This window comes from Peromyscus leucopus, chromosome 2 (genome assembly GCF_004664715.2).
Source record: "Peromyscus leucopus breed LL Stock chromosome 2, UCI_PerLeu_2.1, whole genome shotgun sequence".
Taxonomy (NCBI): Eukaryota; Metazoa; Chordata; class Mammalia; order Rodentia; family Cricetidae; genus Peromyscus; species Peromyscus leucopus.
Window position 1 is genome coordinate 146,372,773 of NC_051064.1, and position 12,676 is coordinate 146,385,448.

Sequence of the window (12,676 nt, forward strand, 5' to 3'; positions counted from 1 at the left end):
GCAGAGCTGGTCCCGTTGTGCTGCGGCTCCGCGCGGCCTGCAGTCCCGGGCCCGCGACGCGCGCCGCCTGCCATGGAGCCCGGCCCAGACGGCACAGCCGCGCCCGGCCCCGCCGCCATCCGCGAGGGCTGGTTCCGAGAGACCTGCAGCCTGTGGCCTGGCCAGGCCCTGTCGCTGCAGGTGGAGCAGCTGCTGCACCACCGGCGATCGCGGTACCAAGACATCCTCGTCTTCCGCAGGTACCGCCCGCCGCGCGCTGGTACAGCTGTCAGAAGTTCTGCGCTAGGCCTGGCTCCCGCGTCCACGTGTCACTCCCAGGACACGTCAGCCGAGGGGACCCCGAGGCCCACCCAGCCCCCACTCGTGGTCGGCCTGCCACGTGTCACCCTGACGGCCCAAACCGGGACCCCCGTGTCGGCCACGGTGCGCGCCCAGGGCGGGCTGGGACCCGTTCTCCCTGTGCCCCTGAACCCACATCCCCGACTGTCACTCTGCCCGCAGTAAAACCTACGGCAACGTGCTGGTTCTGGATGGCGTCATCCAGTGTACTGAGAGGGACGAGTTCTCCTACCAGGAGATGATCGCCAACCTGCCGCTCTGCAGCCACCCCAACCCGCGGAAGGTACCGCCATCCCCAGGGTTCGGCCCTGAGCTCAGGCTCCCAAAAAACAGGTCTGGCACTAGGTGAGGTGTGGGGCCAGATGCCACCCAGATGGTTGTCAGAAAATGCCAGTCAGGATGAGTGGAGCCCTTGGGGGACCTGGTCTCTTGAAGCCCTGAGTGGGGAACCGGGGCTGCTAGGACCCCGAGGCACAGAAGGGTTCCTGAGCGTAGAAAATGACTCAGACCTGTACCTGGGAGGAGCATTGACAGCTCTAGGTTCTGTGGGAGTGGACCTGCTCAGTCCTGACTTGTCCTTCCCTCACCCAGGTGCTGATCATCGGGGGTGGAGATGGGGGCGTCCTACGGGAAGTGGTGAAGCACCCCTCTGTGGAGTCTGTGGTCCAGTGCGAGATCGATGAGGTGGGTGCTGTACAGGCGGCCTGGGTTTGAGTCACCAGGGTCAGCTCTGTCCCATCCTGACTCTGCACCTGAGGCGCAACGTTCTTACCATCCCTGGCCAAGTTCCTTAGTCTGAAAAGATGATTCAGTAGGAAAACCAGATAGTTAAAACCTGGCACACAGAGCACCATGGATATTAATTCTTAGTACCTTCAGAGCTGGTTTCTGCCTTAAGGCCCAGGCAGGGTATGGGAGCCCGTTTTCAAGTTCCTTGGGGCTTTACTGAGGTCCGCATAGAGAGGATGTTTGGACCACAGGCCTAAGTGCAAGTGTCTGAGATGGTCTGCACTTGTCTGTGCTGGGGGGAGGTCTTTTGCTCCACCCCTTGGCATTTCTATAAATACCCTAGGGCAGAGACAGTTAGGGCCATTGGAATAGGCTATCCTGTATTTTCTGTTTATTTCCACAATGTAAATCCTCCTAATATTTTCTGCTGCTTTCACTCAAGAAAACTCTGGGGAACTGTGGAGTTGGTGGGTAAACGCCCCTCAGAAGGATCAGGGACATTTTCAACAACTAAAGCATCTGTCCTTTATACCCAATGTGGTTTTAGTTAGCACTTGCTGTATGCTGAGCATTGCCCAAGGTTCTGGGATGATACAATGATGGACAGGTGAGTACCCAACATGCAGCTGATGTTTTGGGTTGGAGGAGACTTCGCAGAGTGACCTGATGAGGCTAAACAGGGGTAAAAGGTACAGAAGACACAGGAGGTACAGGTTAATAGGGAGGAGTCTGACCACACATACCTATAACCCCGGCACTTAAGAGACAGGAGCAGGAAGATCTAGAGTTTGAGGTCTGCCTGAGCTACATGAGACCCTGTCTCAAAAATATAAAAGAGAGAGCCAGGCAGTGGTGGCATATTCCTTTAGTCCCAGCACTCGGGAGGCAGAGCCAGGCGGATCTCTGAGTTCGAGGCCAGTCTAGTCTACAGAGCGAGTTCCAGGACAGGCACCAAAGCTACACAGAGAAACTCTCTTAAAAAACAAAACAAAATAATAAATAAGTAAGTAAATAAATTAATTAATTAATTAATGGGTCAAGAAAGCCCCACTCAAATGGGACAGTTGATCTGCAGGAAGATGAAGCCTGAGTAAGCACCAGGCAACAGCCAGCCCCGTGAAGAGCTGAGGTGCCAGAGTCCCTCCCATTTTACAGCTCTGTGGAAACTAAGGTTCCAAAAGAGAAGGTTCCAAGGAGACCCAACCAGGAGTCCCTAACCTCTGGCCCAACCCAGTCCTTCCTGTCCCCCTTTCCAGGATGTCATTGAAGTCTCTAAGAAGTTCCTGCCTGGCATGGCCATCGGCTACTCCAGCTCAAAGCTAACCCTCCATGTGGGCGATGGCTTTGAGTTCATGAAACAGAACCAAGATGCCTTCGACGTCATCATCACCGACTCCTCAGACCCCATGGGTGAGCCAGGGCAAGCCCCACACCAGGCAGTAGCCCCCCAGGCACCAGCACTGTGTTCTCCCCTGACACCACCGATGAGTGGAGCCTGGCTTTGGTCCATAGCAACCTCAGTTTCTTCTTCAGCCTCTCCACTGCTTTTGATCGCCCAGCATCTAGGTGTGGTGTGATGTGGTGGGAGTGGGGTCAGTCAAATGCAGGCCCCCAGATGTCAAAACAGTAGGCTCCACATTCCACAAACTTGGGTGCCACACCAGCTCTGCCACTGAGCAACTCTGGCTGTGTCAGGGGTGACTGTGGCCTGGATGTCCCAGCCAGAGTGGCCATGGACTCTGCCCTCTAGGTCCTGCTGAGAGCCTCTTCAAGGAGTCCTACTACCAGCTCATGAAGACCGCACTCAAGGAAGATGGCATCCTTTGCTGCCAGGGTGAGCATGGGCACAGGGGGGTGCAGAGTGGGCCAACTGCCCTCTCTGTGGCAAGGCTGACCTGCAGCCTCCCCCACAGGTGAGTGCCAGTGGCTGCATCTGGACCTCATCAAGGAGATGAGGCACTTCTGCAAATCTCTCTTCCCGGTGGTGGGCTATGCCTACTGTACCATCCCCACCTATCCAAGTGGCCAGATCGGCTTCATGCTGTGTAGCAAAAACCCGGTAAGCTGGGGGCTACCCGCGTGGTAGGGAATGGGCAGGCCTAAGAGCCCCGTCGTGATACCCTGTGGTCCCTGCCCCCCAGAGCACCAACTTCCGGGAGCCAGTGCAGCAGCTGACACAGGCCCAGGTGGAGCAGATGCAGCTGAAATACTATAACTCCGACATGCACCGGGCGGCCTTTGTGCTGCCCGAGTTCACCCGCAAGGTGAGTGGCCGGCCAGGCTCCCTTCTCTGCCTCCTTGTCCTGCACATCTTCCACATTTTCCTGACACCCTTCATGTCCCACTAGGCCCTGAATGACATAAGCTGAGCCTAGGTGCCACTGCAACATCACCCGAGACCTCAGTTGGACTGGACCAAGGAGCTTCCACGGTGTCTGGGGCCCTACCAGCCCTGGACCAGACTCCCAGATGACTCTTGCCCACCAACCAAGTGTTACAGTCCCCAGAATGCTGCCTGGCCTGCCCAGCTGGGTGGACTCAGTCTCTGTGTCTGTCTGTCTGTCTATCTCTGTGGCGTTCAGCCCCAAGCCTATACCAGCTCTGTACAGCACCATCTATGCCCTCCATCACCCAACAAAAAACGTGTATTTATAACAAGCTCAGTCGCGACCCTTGACGTTTTCTGGTCCCACCACTGCTACTGGTGAATGTGGGGGTGTTCTGTGGTCTCTGGCAGAGAGGGGACCCAGCAGTCATAAGACCAGTCCCCAGATCTCTCCTGAGAACCTGATGGGCTAATCAAGCACCCACCAAGGTGTTAGAGAACCTTCTCTAGGGCCCAGTACTGTGGTGTAAAGGATCCAGGTAGGATCATCTTACAGGATGGAGGCAGGGTGAACCCTGGTACTAGAGGCAGTCCCAGAAGGGACTGGTGGGGACCCCGCCATAATCATCACCTAGAACCTGTTTAATCACATCTGCTCAGTCTGGCAATGCAACTGTGGATCTAAACCTGAGTTTCAGTCCCACTTCCAGGTTCCAAATGTGGGGCTGCCCTCTCTCCAAGGTGCTGAACCTGACCTTCAGCTCAGCACCACACCTCTTGCTCATCAGAACCAGGGCTCTAGTTTCTGGAGAGAGAAGCCAGGTACAGGTGTCCACTCCCTGCTCAAAACGACCCACAAAGCTTGCTAGAGCAGGAGTTACCTACCCTTTCCCTACCCTGGCCAAGGGGCAGGGAGAGGGGAACTTATAGGCTGGCAGAGACACCAAGGTGGTTGGTCCCCTACTAGAGGGACACTACAATCTCTTCCCTCACTTGCGCAGCCACAGAGGGTCCTGTACTCACAGGAGTGATTCTGGACTAATGAGAGTGGGACCCCGTGTCGGGGACACCCAGACCATGTGCCAGAGAGCTGATTGGCCTCACTGTGTACTGGCCTCATCCTAACTTCTTAGGTGCCCATTCCCAAAGCTCTCCTATCATGTTGGGATACTCCTGGCTGCTCTCATGTCTGCCCAGCCAAGTGGAGGGCAGAACTGCTCTGCTGTGGGCCTGAGGCCAGAGGTCAGGATGTCAGTCTCTGAGTACCAAACACTGCAGGCAGCATCTTCAGCTCGCAGAAAGACATCCATGGACCACCATCTTCCAGTCTGAGGCAGGTCTACCTTGAGACCCAGGCAGGACTGCTGGAGGGGGCAGGTTGGACAACCTTCTGGTCCCTAAGTTGGGTGTCGGGAACCAGGCTAGGGTCCAGTCTCCATCTGCCGCCCACTTGCACTGTTGACCTGACCTCCAGGGCTGTGACTAGAGCCACATCCCAAAGCTCCCTGAACCGAGTGTTCTAAGTTGGAGCAGAGGTAGCAGACCCAAGAGAACCAGTTGCAAAAACCAAGGGCCTCCTCCAGTACCACTTGGTCCCTGCTCTGACTGAACCTTCACCTTGAGCAGCAGAGGGAGGCCTGGAGTCTGAACTATTGGAATGCTTGGGTCAACCAGCTTGTGCTGGGAGTAGAGGAAATCTTTGATTGGTTGGTTTTTCCTGACAGGGTTTCTCTCTGTAGACCTGGCTGACCTGGAACTTACTTTGTAGACCAGGCTGACCTTGAACTCCTTTTTGAGATCCTCCTGCCTTTGCCTCTGAAGAGCTGAGATTAAAGGTGTGTGTCACCACACCTGGCTGGAAATTTTACCTAGAGTTTTAAAATTATCAAATTAGCAATACTATTTATTTAAGATTTCATAAATTATTTGGTCATTGTCCCTAATTATAGTCCTAGCTCTTAAAATGCTTGAAATTTCTTGATGGGAGTACTGTCATTCATAATGGGTTCCTTTGATGACACCTGACTTGCTAATGAGGCTATTTGGTTGGGTCACCCAGCCTTGCACTCAGGTCACCAGGTACTTAGTGCAAGACAGGTCAGTGGCCTCCAGGGGAGGGGCTAAAGGAGTGGCCGTGGTCCTTTGTAGACACTGCGAGCAGAGACGGAGAGTCCGGGTCACTGAAGCCTGGGATGGTGACCAGAGGGACCTAGGTTGTGTGCTGGCCCGCTGCCTCTGCCCTCTGCCCTCTGCCCTCTGCCCTCTGCAGTGTGCTCCGATGAGTGTTTCCTTGGGTTCTGTGAAGGCAGGCAGATCTCTTGAGTTTGAGGCCAGCTGGCCTGGTCTACAGAGTGAATTCCAGGACAGCCAGGGCCACACAGAAACCCTGTCTCGAAAAGGAAAGAGAAAAGTCATAAGTCACTCTACTTGTGACTGCTGTCCGAAGTGAAGCTCGTCTTGTGACCTCTCTCACCCCAGATCTGCCGCCACCACACACGTCAGGCAGGCTAATGTGGGATCGGCTAGCACACCAGTCCACAGAGCCTTCTGGAGTGGTAGACCATCGGCTTGTGTGTTCTCCTCTTTGTCTCTAAATAGCAAATCCACATAACTGCTTGTGGACTTGGCCATGTCTGCCATCATTGGCTGGTTGGTTTACTGTGAGGATTAGGGGTTGGAGATACTGTTCGGTGGTAGAACACTTGCCTGGCATGAACAAGGCCCTGGCCTCCATCCCAGCACTGTAGAAACAAGGAGTTAACTCCTCCCTTTCTGCCCGCCCTCCCAGCTTGGGAAGCATCCTTTCGTGTAGAGCATGCTCACAGATGGGACAGGAAGTAGCCCAGTGTGGTTCTATCTCCTACAAAGTGAGTTTTTCCCAAGATGTTGATTGGTTATCTTGCTTTTTTTTTTTTTTTTTTTTTTTTTTTTTTTTTTTTTTTTTTTTGATAATTTGTACATTTTTTTTTTAAATTTACTTATTTCCAAGACAGGGTTTCTCTGTGTAGCTCTGGCTGTCCTGGAACTCACTTTGTAGACCAGGCTGGTCTCAACCTGCCTCTGCTTCCTCAGTGCTGGAATTAAAGGTGTGCAACATTGCCTGGAATGTTTGTTGTTTTAAAAGACATTATCTCAATACATAGTCCAAGCTGGCCTAGAATTTAGAATCCTCCTGCCTCAGCCTCCTGAGTGCTGGCATTGCAGTCATGGCTGCCATGCCCAGCTGCAGCCACTTCATGAGGCAGCTGGAAGGTGAGTTCAGAGACGCGATACAGACAACATACTTCAGCCAGCAGTGCAGACATCATCAAAACACTCAAGTCCACCTAGCACCGAGCACTACGTCCCAACATAGAAACAACAGTCACAGAATCTCCAGGAATAGAAGTCCTCTGTGCCTGGGTCCCTCTGGAATAGCCTGGTCTGACTCTACTTCTGTTTTTCTGGTTTTGCATCTGATACACTTCTTTGACCCTGGGCAGAGAGAGGGTTTAAGCTGGGGCTCAGACTCAGTCTAGGGTGGGTGATGAGATCAGCTCAGCTTCAAGGGAGACACATCCTCCCAAGACCCACCTGAGACCAAGAGTGTGGATCGCCAGCTCTGCCCTTCCCGTCCCACAGGGCTGAGGTGCTGTGTTCCCTCAACGCTTGGGAGAGCAGAGACCCAGGGGCTGGGCTTGAACTCGCTGGGCCTTACAAATCTTGACCTCTACATTTTTCCTGTCTATAGAAGGGAGATAATTATCCCCCTCGGTGTTGGGAAGATGAAGGAAGATGGTGGTGAATTACTGGGACCAGTGTAAAAGGAAGAGATAAAGGATGAGGTCAGGGAGTGTGGGAGTTTGGGAAGAGACGAAAAAGGAGAGGAGAAAGAGGAAGAGAGGCAGGGAGAGACGAGAAGGGGGAGGCCATCAAGCCGATCCTCAGGCACAGCTCTGCCCAAGGCTGCTCCCCCACGTACATATTAAGGCTACTCACACATTCCTTCTGCATCCTGCTGACACATCTGCCAGATGTGGCTTGGGTTGCCAACAAGAGCAGCTGTCCCCTGACGTGCCCAGCTGCAAAATGAGGACCTGGAGATGGCAGGAAGGACACAGAGAAGTGGCCAGAAGAACAGCAGCGCCGGGAAGTAACCGAAGTCGTGGGATTCCCTGCCCGGGCCTCAGTCTTGCTGCTTGCTGGAAGAGGCCAGATGACCTGGCGACCCGGACCAGAGGAGGCCAGGGCTGTGGTGTGTCTGCAGCCCCTAGTCCTGCCCCTGGATCTTGTCCTAGGAAGACTAGGTGTGACTCTCCCTCCTTGGGGCTGGTCCCTGTAGTTTCCTGAGCAGGCCATATTCAACTCAGATAATCTGAAGTTCAATCAAGTTGAATGTGAACTTTGCCTTAGACCAACTCTCTTGGCAATGACTTTCCTAAAAAACATGTGCAGAGATATTACAGTAGCTGTGTTCAAGACCTCAGCTCAAACCTGCTGCACCATCATTTTTATCCTCATGAGTGCCATGACATCTCTGACCCTCAGTCTTCACAACTGTAAAGTGGGAAGAATGTGAAAATGAACCTGGGCTACAGAATCAAATTCCCTGACTTTGACCCCTCAGTTTATCTGCTTAGTGACCTGAAGCCACGAGTTACTCCTCCTCTGGAAATAGATTAACAAGAAGATTCACTTCATGGGAGGGAGAGGTCTTGAGTGAAGACATATGTATACAGGGCCTGGCACCCAATCCATGGCAGCCATTGGCTAGGATCAGGACAGATACGGTTGGCAGCCTTCTCGTTGCCTAAAGGGCATCTGCCCTGATAAAATGCAGATTTGTCCACCAGCCCTCCACTCCACTCAGCGCCCTACCACTGTGTTTTTGGAATAGAGTGCTCTGCACCCTGCCCATACAGTAGAAGGGGAGAAGTAATTCTGGCAAGCTGTCCTCTGACTTTTCATGCTTGTGCACACACACAACAAATAATAAAAACAAAGGTAGTTTGGGGCTGGAGAGATGGCTCAGAGGTTAAGAGCACTGACTGCTCTTCCAGAGGTCCTGAGTTCAATTCCCAGCACCACATGATGGCTCACAACCATCTGTAATAAGATCTGGCACCCTCCTCTGTATACATAATAAATAAATAAATCTTAAAAAAAAAAAAAAGGTAGTTTAAGTGACTTGGTGAAGCTGGTAGTGACACACACCTTTAATCCCAGCACTTGGGAGGCAGAGGCAGGATCTCAGTGAGCTCAAGGCCAGCCTGGTCTACAGAGTGAGATCCAGGACAGTCAGGGCTACACAGAGAAACTCTGTCTCCAAACCAAAAAGAAGGAAAAAAGAAAAGATAAACAAATGAACTTGGAGGTTATGTAGGAAACATTCTTACTTGTGGTTGCCTGAAACTCTCTCAAAAGACACTCCCAGAGACACAAGCTCCCAGAGGCCACAACTTCAGACATCTGCAGCAGCTGCCTGCTTAGATCCATGTCACTCTTGTTATTAGTCATTGTGGCCAAGGATCATTGTTTTAAAATGTTTGATGGCAGCATCTTTATCTTTAAAAACTTATTGCACAAGCTCTGTGACTACACCCATAATTTATGATGGCATGTGTGTTGCCACAGCAATGCTCTGTTGTTCCCAAGTAAACATTAAATAGCAGAATTCCTTAGATGATCTCTCTCCATTTTTTTTTTTTTTTTACTTGATACTGAGGATCACACCCGGGGCCAAGTATGTGCTGTGCTGCTGAACTACCACCTATTGGCTGTCTTTGATTTTGGAGTTGAGGTGGTGAGGCAGATAGAGAAAGGATTTTTTTTTTATATAATAATTTATTTAACTTTTATGTACACTGGTGTGAAGGTGTCAGATCTCTTGGAACTGGAGTTACAGACAGTTGTAAGCTGCCATGTGGGTGCTGGGAATTGAACCCAGGTCCTCTGGAAGAACAGTCAGTGTTCCTAACCCCTGAGCCATCTCTCCAGCCCAAGAAAGGATTTTTATATTATGGTCTGGACTGGCCTTGAACTCAAGATCCTCCTGCCTCAGTCTCCCAATGCTAGAGTGTGGCTGTGTGCCCTTGTTTATATGAGCTGATTACTCAAGGATTGTGGGGTTGTTTCTCAAACAAGAGAAACACACACATATACATACACACAAGATTATAATTTAAATATAAAATGCCCCCGTAGTGGGGTTGGAGACATGGCCCATCAGTTAAGAGTACTTGCTGCTATTGCAGAGGACCCAGGGTCAATTCCCTGCACCCACATGATGGCTTACAACCAATCTGTAACTTCAGTTCCAGGGGATCTGATGCCCTCTTCTGGCCTCTGAGGGTATCAGGTACACACACAGTTTACTTACATACATGCAAACAAAACACTCATACAGTACAAAAAAAGAAAAAAGAAAAGAAAAAAAGTACACACAGGCTCCTGTGGTGAATGCTTGGCTCCACAACTGACGTGCTATTTTTGAAAATTTTCAGGTTCTGCTTGAGGAAGTAAAAGACTCCACCTCACAGAGGAGAACAGAGTGAGCATGGAAAGCTGATGGAAGCGGAAGGTTTGAATACAAAATCCAATATGGTTTGTGAATTTTACTCTTACTGTGAGCAACATGGCTAGCCTTTGCTTCTATAGCCTTAAGGATCCCATGTTTGGGATCCAGAAGAAGAAAAGGAAGAGGAGAAGTAAGGGGGACAGAGAGAGAGAGAGAACACGAGCGTGTGGGCCGTTCTGTCATACCTTCTGGAAAAATGCAAACGCCCATTTTCTGGATGGTGGGTGTGGCTCTGTCGTCGGTATACACTTAGCATGAGGGGGTTCCGGGTTCATTCCCCAGCACAGAAAACAGAAACTTGCATGGCCACCGCTCTTGACAGTGATGTGTCCTGACCTGGCCTGTGACCCTCCTTTTTCCTACTCCCCCCAAGAACACAGTGGAAGTTGGTCTCCTTTCTTTCACCAAGTCTGCTTTTTAAATTTTTCAAAAAGGTTTATTTATGTGTATGAATGTTTTGCCTGTGCCTGTCAGTGCACCATGTGCCTGAAGAGACCAGAGAAGGGCATCAGATCCTCTGGAGCTGGAGTTGTTAGTGGCCCTGTGGGTGCCGGGAAAGGAACCCGGGTCCTCTCCAAGAGCAGCTGGTGCTCTTAAGTGCTGAGCCGTCTCTCCAGGCCCTCTACTTCTTTAGTATTTTTCATTCACAATTTCATTCACACATATGATGGACTTGACCACATCCACCTATAATGCTCTCATCTCCTGTCTCTATCACAGGACCCCTTCTTCTTAACATGACCCCCTTATACTTTTAAGTTGTGTGTGTGTGTGTGTGTGTGTGTCTCCGTGTGTCTCCCAGGCCTACTGTATTTAATTAACCCTACTCACACAAGTGTGTGTAGGGAGTTATTTACTTGAGCAAGGGCAGCTATTGTGTGGCTGTCCTCTGAGCCAAGCAAGCACCAGGCCATTTGGGGGCAGTCAGCTGCACCTCTTGTCAAAGGGTTATCCCAGCTGGACTATTAACCATGGAGGACTGGGAAGGGTCACAAGACCCTCACCTGAGTACCCAGCGTCTTCCTTCCACCTGGTGTTTGCACCTCTGCTTTAACTGCAGAGGGCCCCTGGAGGACATTTAGGAAACTGAGGCAGAGAGGGAGACTGGATCTCAACAGGCTGAGACTGCTTCACTGGACCATGAGAGGCCCCAAACTTTCCAAAGGATGGGGGACAGATGTATATACATGCACGCATACATGGGTAGCTCCGGGGTTGTAACTGTTTTGTGATTTGACTGTAGCACAGTGGCTTGTTTTCAATACCCAGGCATATTGCTTCTGCAGGTGGAGCAGAATGGTCAGCCAAGCAATTCTGTATGGCTAGGGGCTATTGCTTCTGACAGCCTGACTCAATTCCTCATGTCAGGAGGTGGTTACCCAAATGTTGTATGTGACTATCCTCCAAGCCAAACAACTGCCATTTGGGGCCATTCAGTTGTACCCCCTCACAAAAAGATTATTCCAGTTGGGCTTGTTAACTGTTTATACCCCCTTCCATGGTGGACCGAGGAGGGCCACAAAACCTTCACCTGAGTATCCAATTACTCCCTCTACCTGAATATGCAATTCTGCCTTCATTGCACATGACCTTGGGAAGGGGCTAAAGTACGGAGGCTGGCGATGACTAGGGAAAGGGACATTCACCCCTGCTGGTAAAGACCTGTTGGGGAGGAGCACCCATGCCCCTGAAGTACCCTCACCTATGAGCCCCATAACTCACTCACTTCCCAAAGTGAATTTGGGTGGAATCTTGTCCTCGGGACCTGAGGAGGAGGAGGAGGAGAAGGAGGCAGAGGCAGAGATTTTGTTTAGTCTCATCACTAGGAAGTTTTAGTGAGAGCAACTTCCGGACCACTAGCACTGGGAATGACTTCTTGTGCCTTTTCCTCAATAACCAGTTGCTCACTGAGAGTTTCCTTCCTCTCGTGACATGAAATGCTTGTCAACAATGCAGGAAGTGTGCAGGTCCCTGTCTCCCCATCTCCTTATCACAAGAGGGAAACCCACCAAGGGCAAGGTAATGTCAGCGTGTCCCTGAGGACATGCTGACTGAAGAGTTGTAGCTCACATGGGAAGCCCTCCCTAAGTCATGAGCATAGTCATGTTGGGAGGAGGGAAACCATCCTGAAGGGACGTTGACAGCTGAGACAGTGACGGGCAGGACCACATTTTGAGCAGTATTGCTTAGCTATGCACATCCCTTGCTCTCCTCTCAAACCTCAGGTCAGGACCCTACAGACAGGTTGAAGAGCTTTACCAGACCTCTTTATTTGTTCTTCCCAACGTGGCCACATTGGATAAAGCTCCTTTCTATGGTTTCCTCTATTGGCCTATTGAGAGCAGATGGCTGTGACTAGCTGCTTGAGTCTGACCTACGACATTTCTTTCTTTCTTTCTCTCTCTCTCATTTTAATTGATTAACCAATTAATTCATTCGTTTGTTTATTTATTTATTTTGGTTTTTCGAGATAGGGTTTCTCTGTGTAGTCCTGGCTGTCTTGGAACTTGCTCTGTAGACCAGGTTGACCTCAAACTCACAGAGATCCACCTGCCTCTGCCTCCTTAGTGCTGGGATTAAAGGCATGTGCCATCATGCCCAGCAAAAAAGGTCATCCTTGGGGCTAGAGAGAGGATTCAGCAGTTAAGAACACTTGCTGCTCTTCCAGAGGACTCAAGTTCAGCTCCCAGTAACCAAACTCTCAGCTGCCTGTAACTCTACAGAGG

At 51.1% G+C, this 12,676-nt stretch overlaps 1 protein-coding gene across 1 annotated transcript in view; it reads left to right on the top strand.

The window, feature by feature from the left end:
• Srm (spermidine synthase) overlaps nucleotides 1-3,744 on the top strand; it is a 3,759-nt gene extending 15 nt beyond the window's left edge. The window contains exons 1-8 of the mRNA XM_028893633.2: nucleotides 1-239; nucleotides 502-622; nucleotides 931-1,023; nucleotides 2,325-2,478; nucleotides 2,819-2,902; nucleotides 2,982-3,127; nucleotides 3,210-3,332; nucleotides 3,417-3,744. The exon at nucleotides 1-239 is cut by the window's left edge and continues 15 nt beyond it. Coding sequence (XP_028749466.1) covers nucleotides 73-239; nucleotides 502-622; nucleotides 931-1,023; nucleotides 2,325-2,478; nucleotides 2,819-2,902; nucleotides 2,982-3,127; nucleotides 3,210-3,332; nucleotides 3,417-3,437 — 909 coding nt within the window. The 5' untranslated portion in view covers nucleotides 1-72 and the 3' untranslated portion in view covers nucleotides 3,438-3,744. The remainder of the gene's footprint in view (nucleotides 240-501; nucleotides 623-930; nucleotides 1,024-2,324; nucleotides 2,479-2,818; nucleotides 2,903-2,981; nucleotides 3,128-3,209; nucleotides 3,333-3,416) is intronic.
• Nucleotides 3,745-12,676: the final 8,932 nt, after the last annotated feature.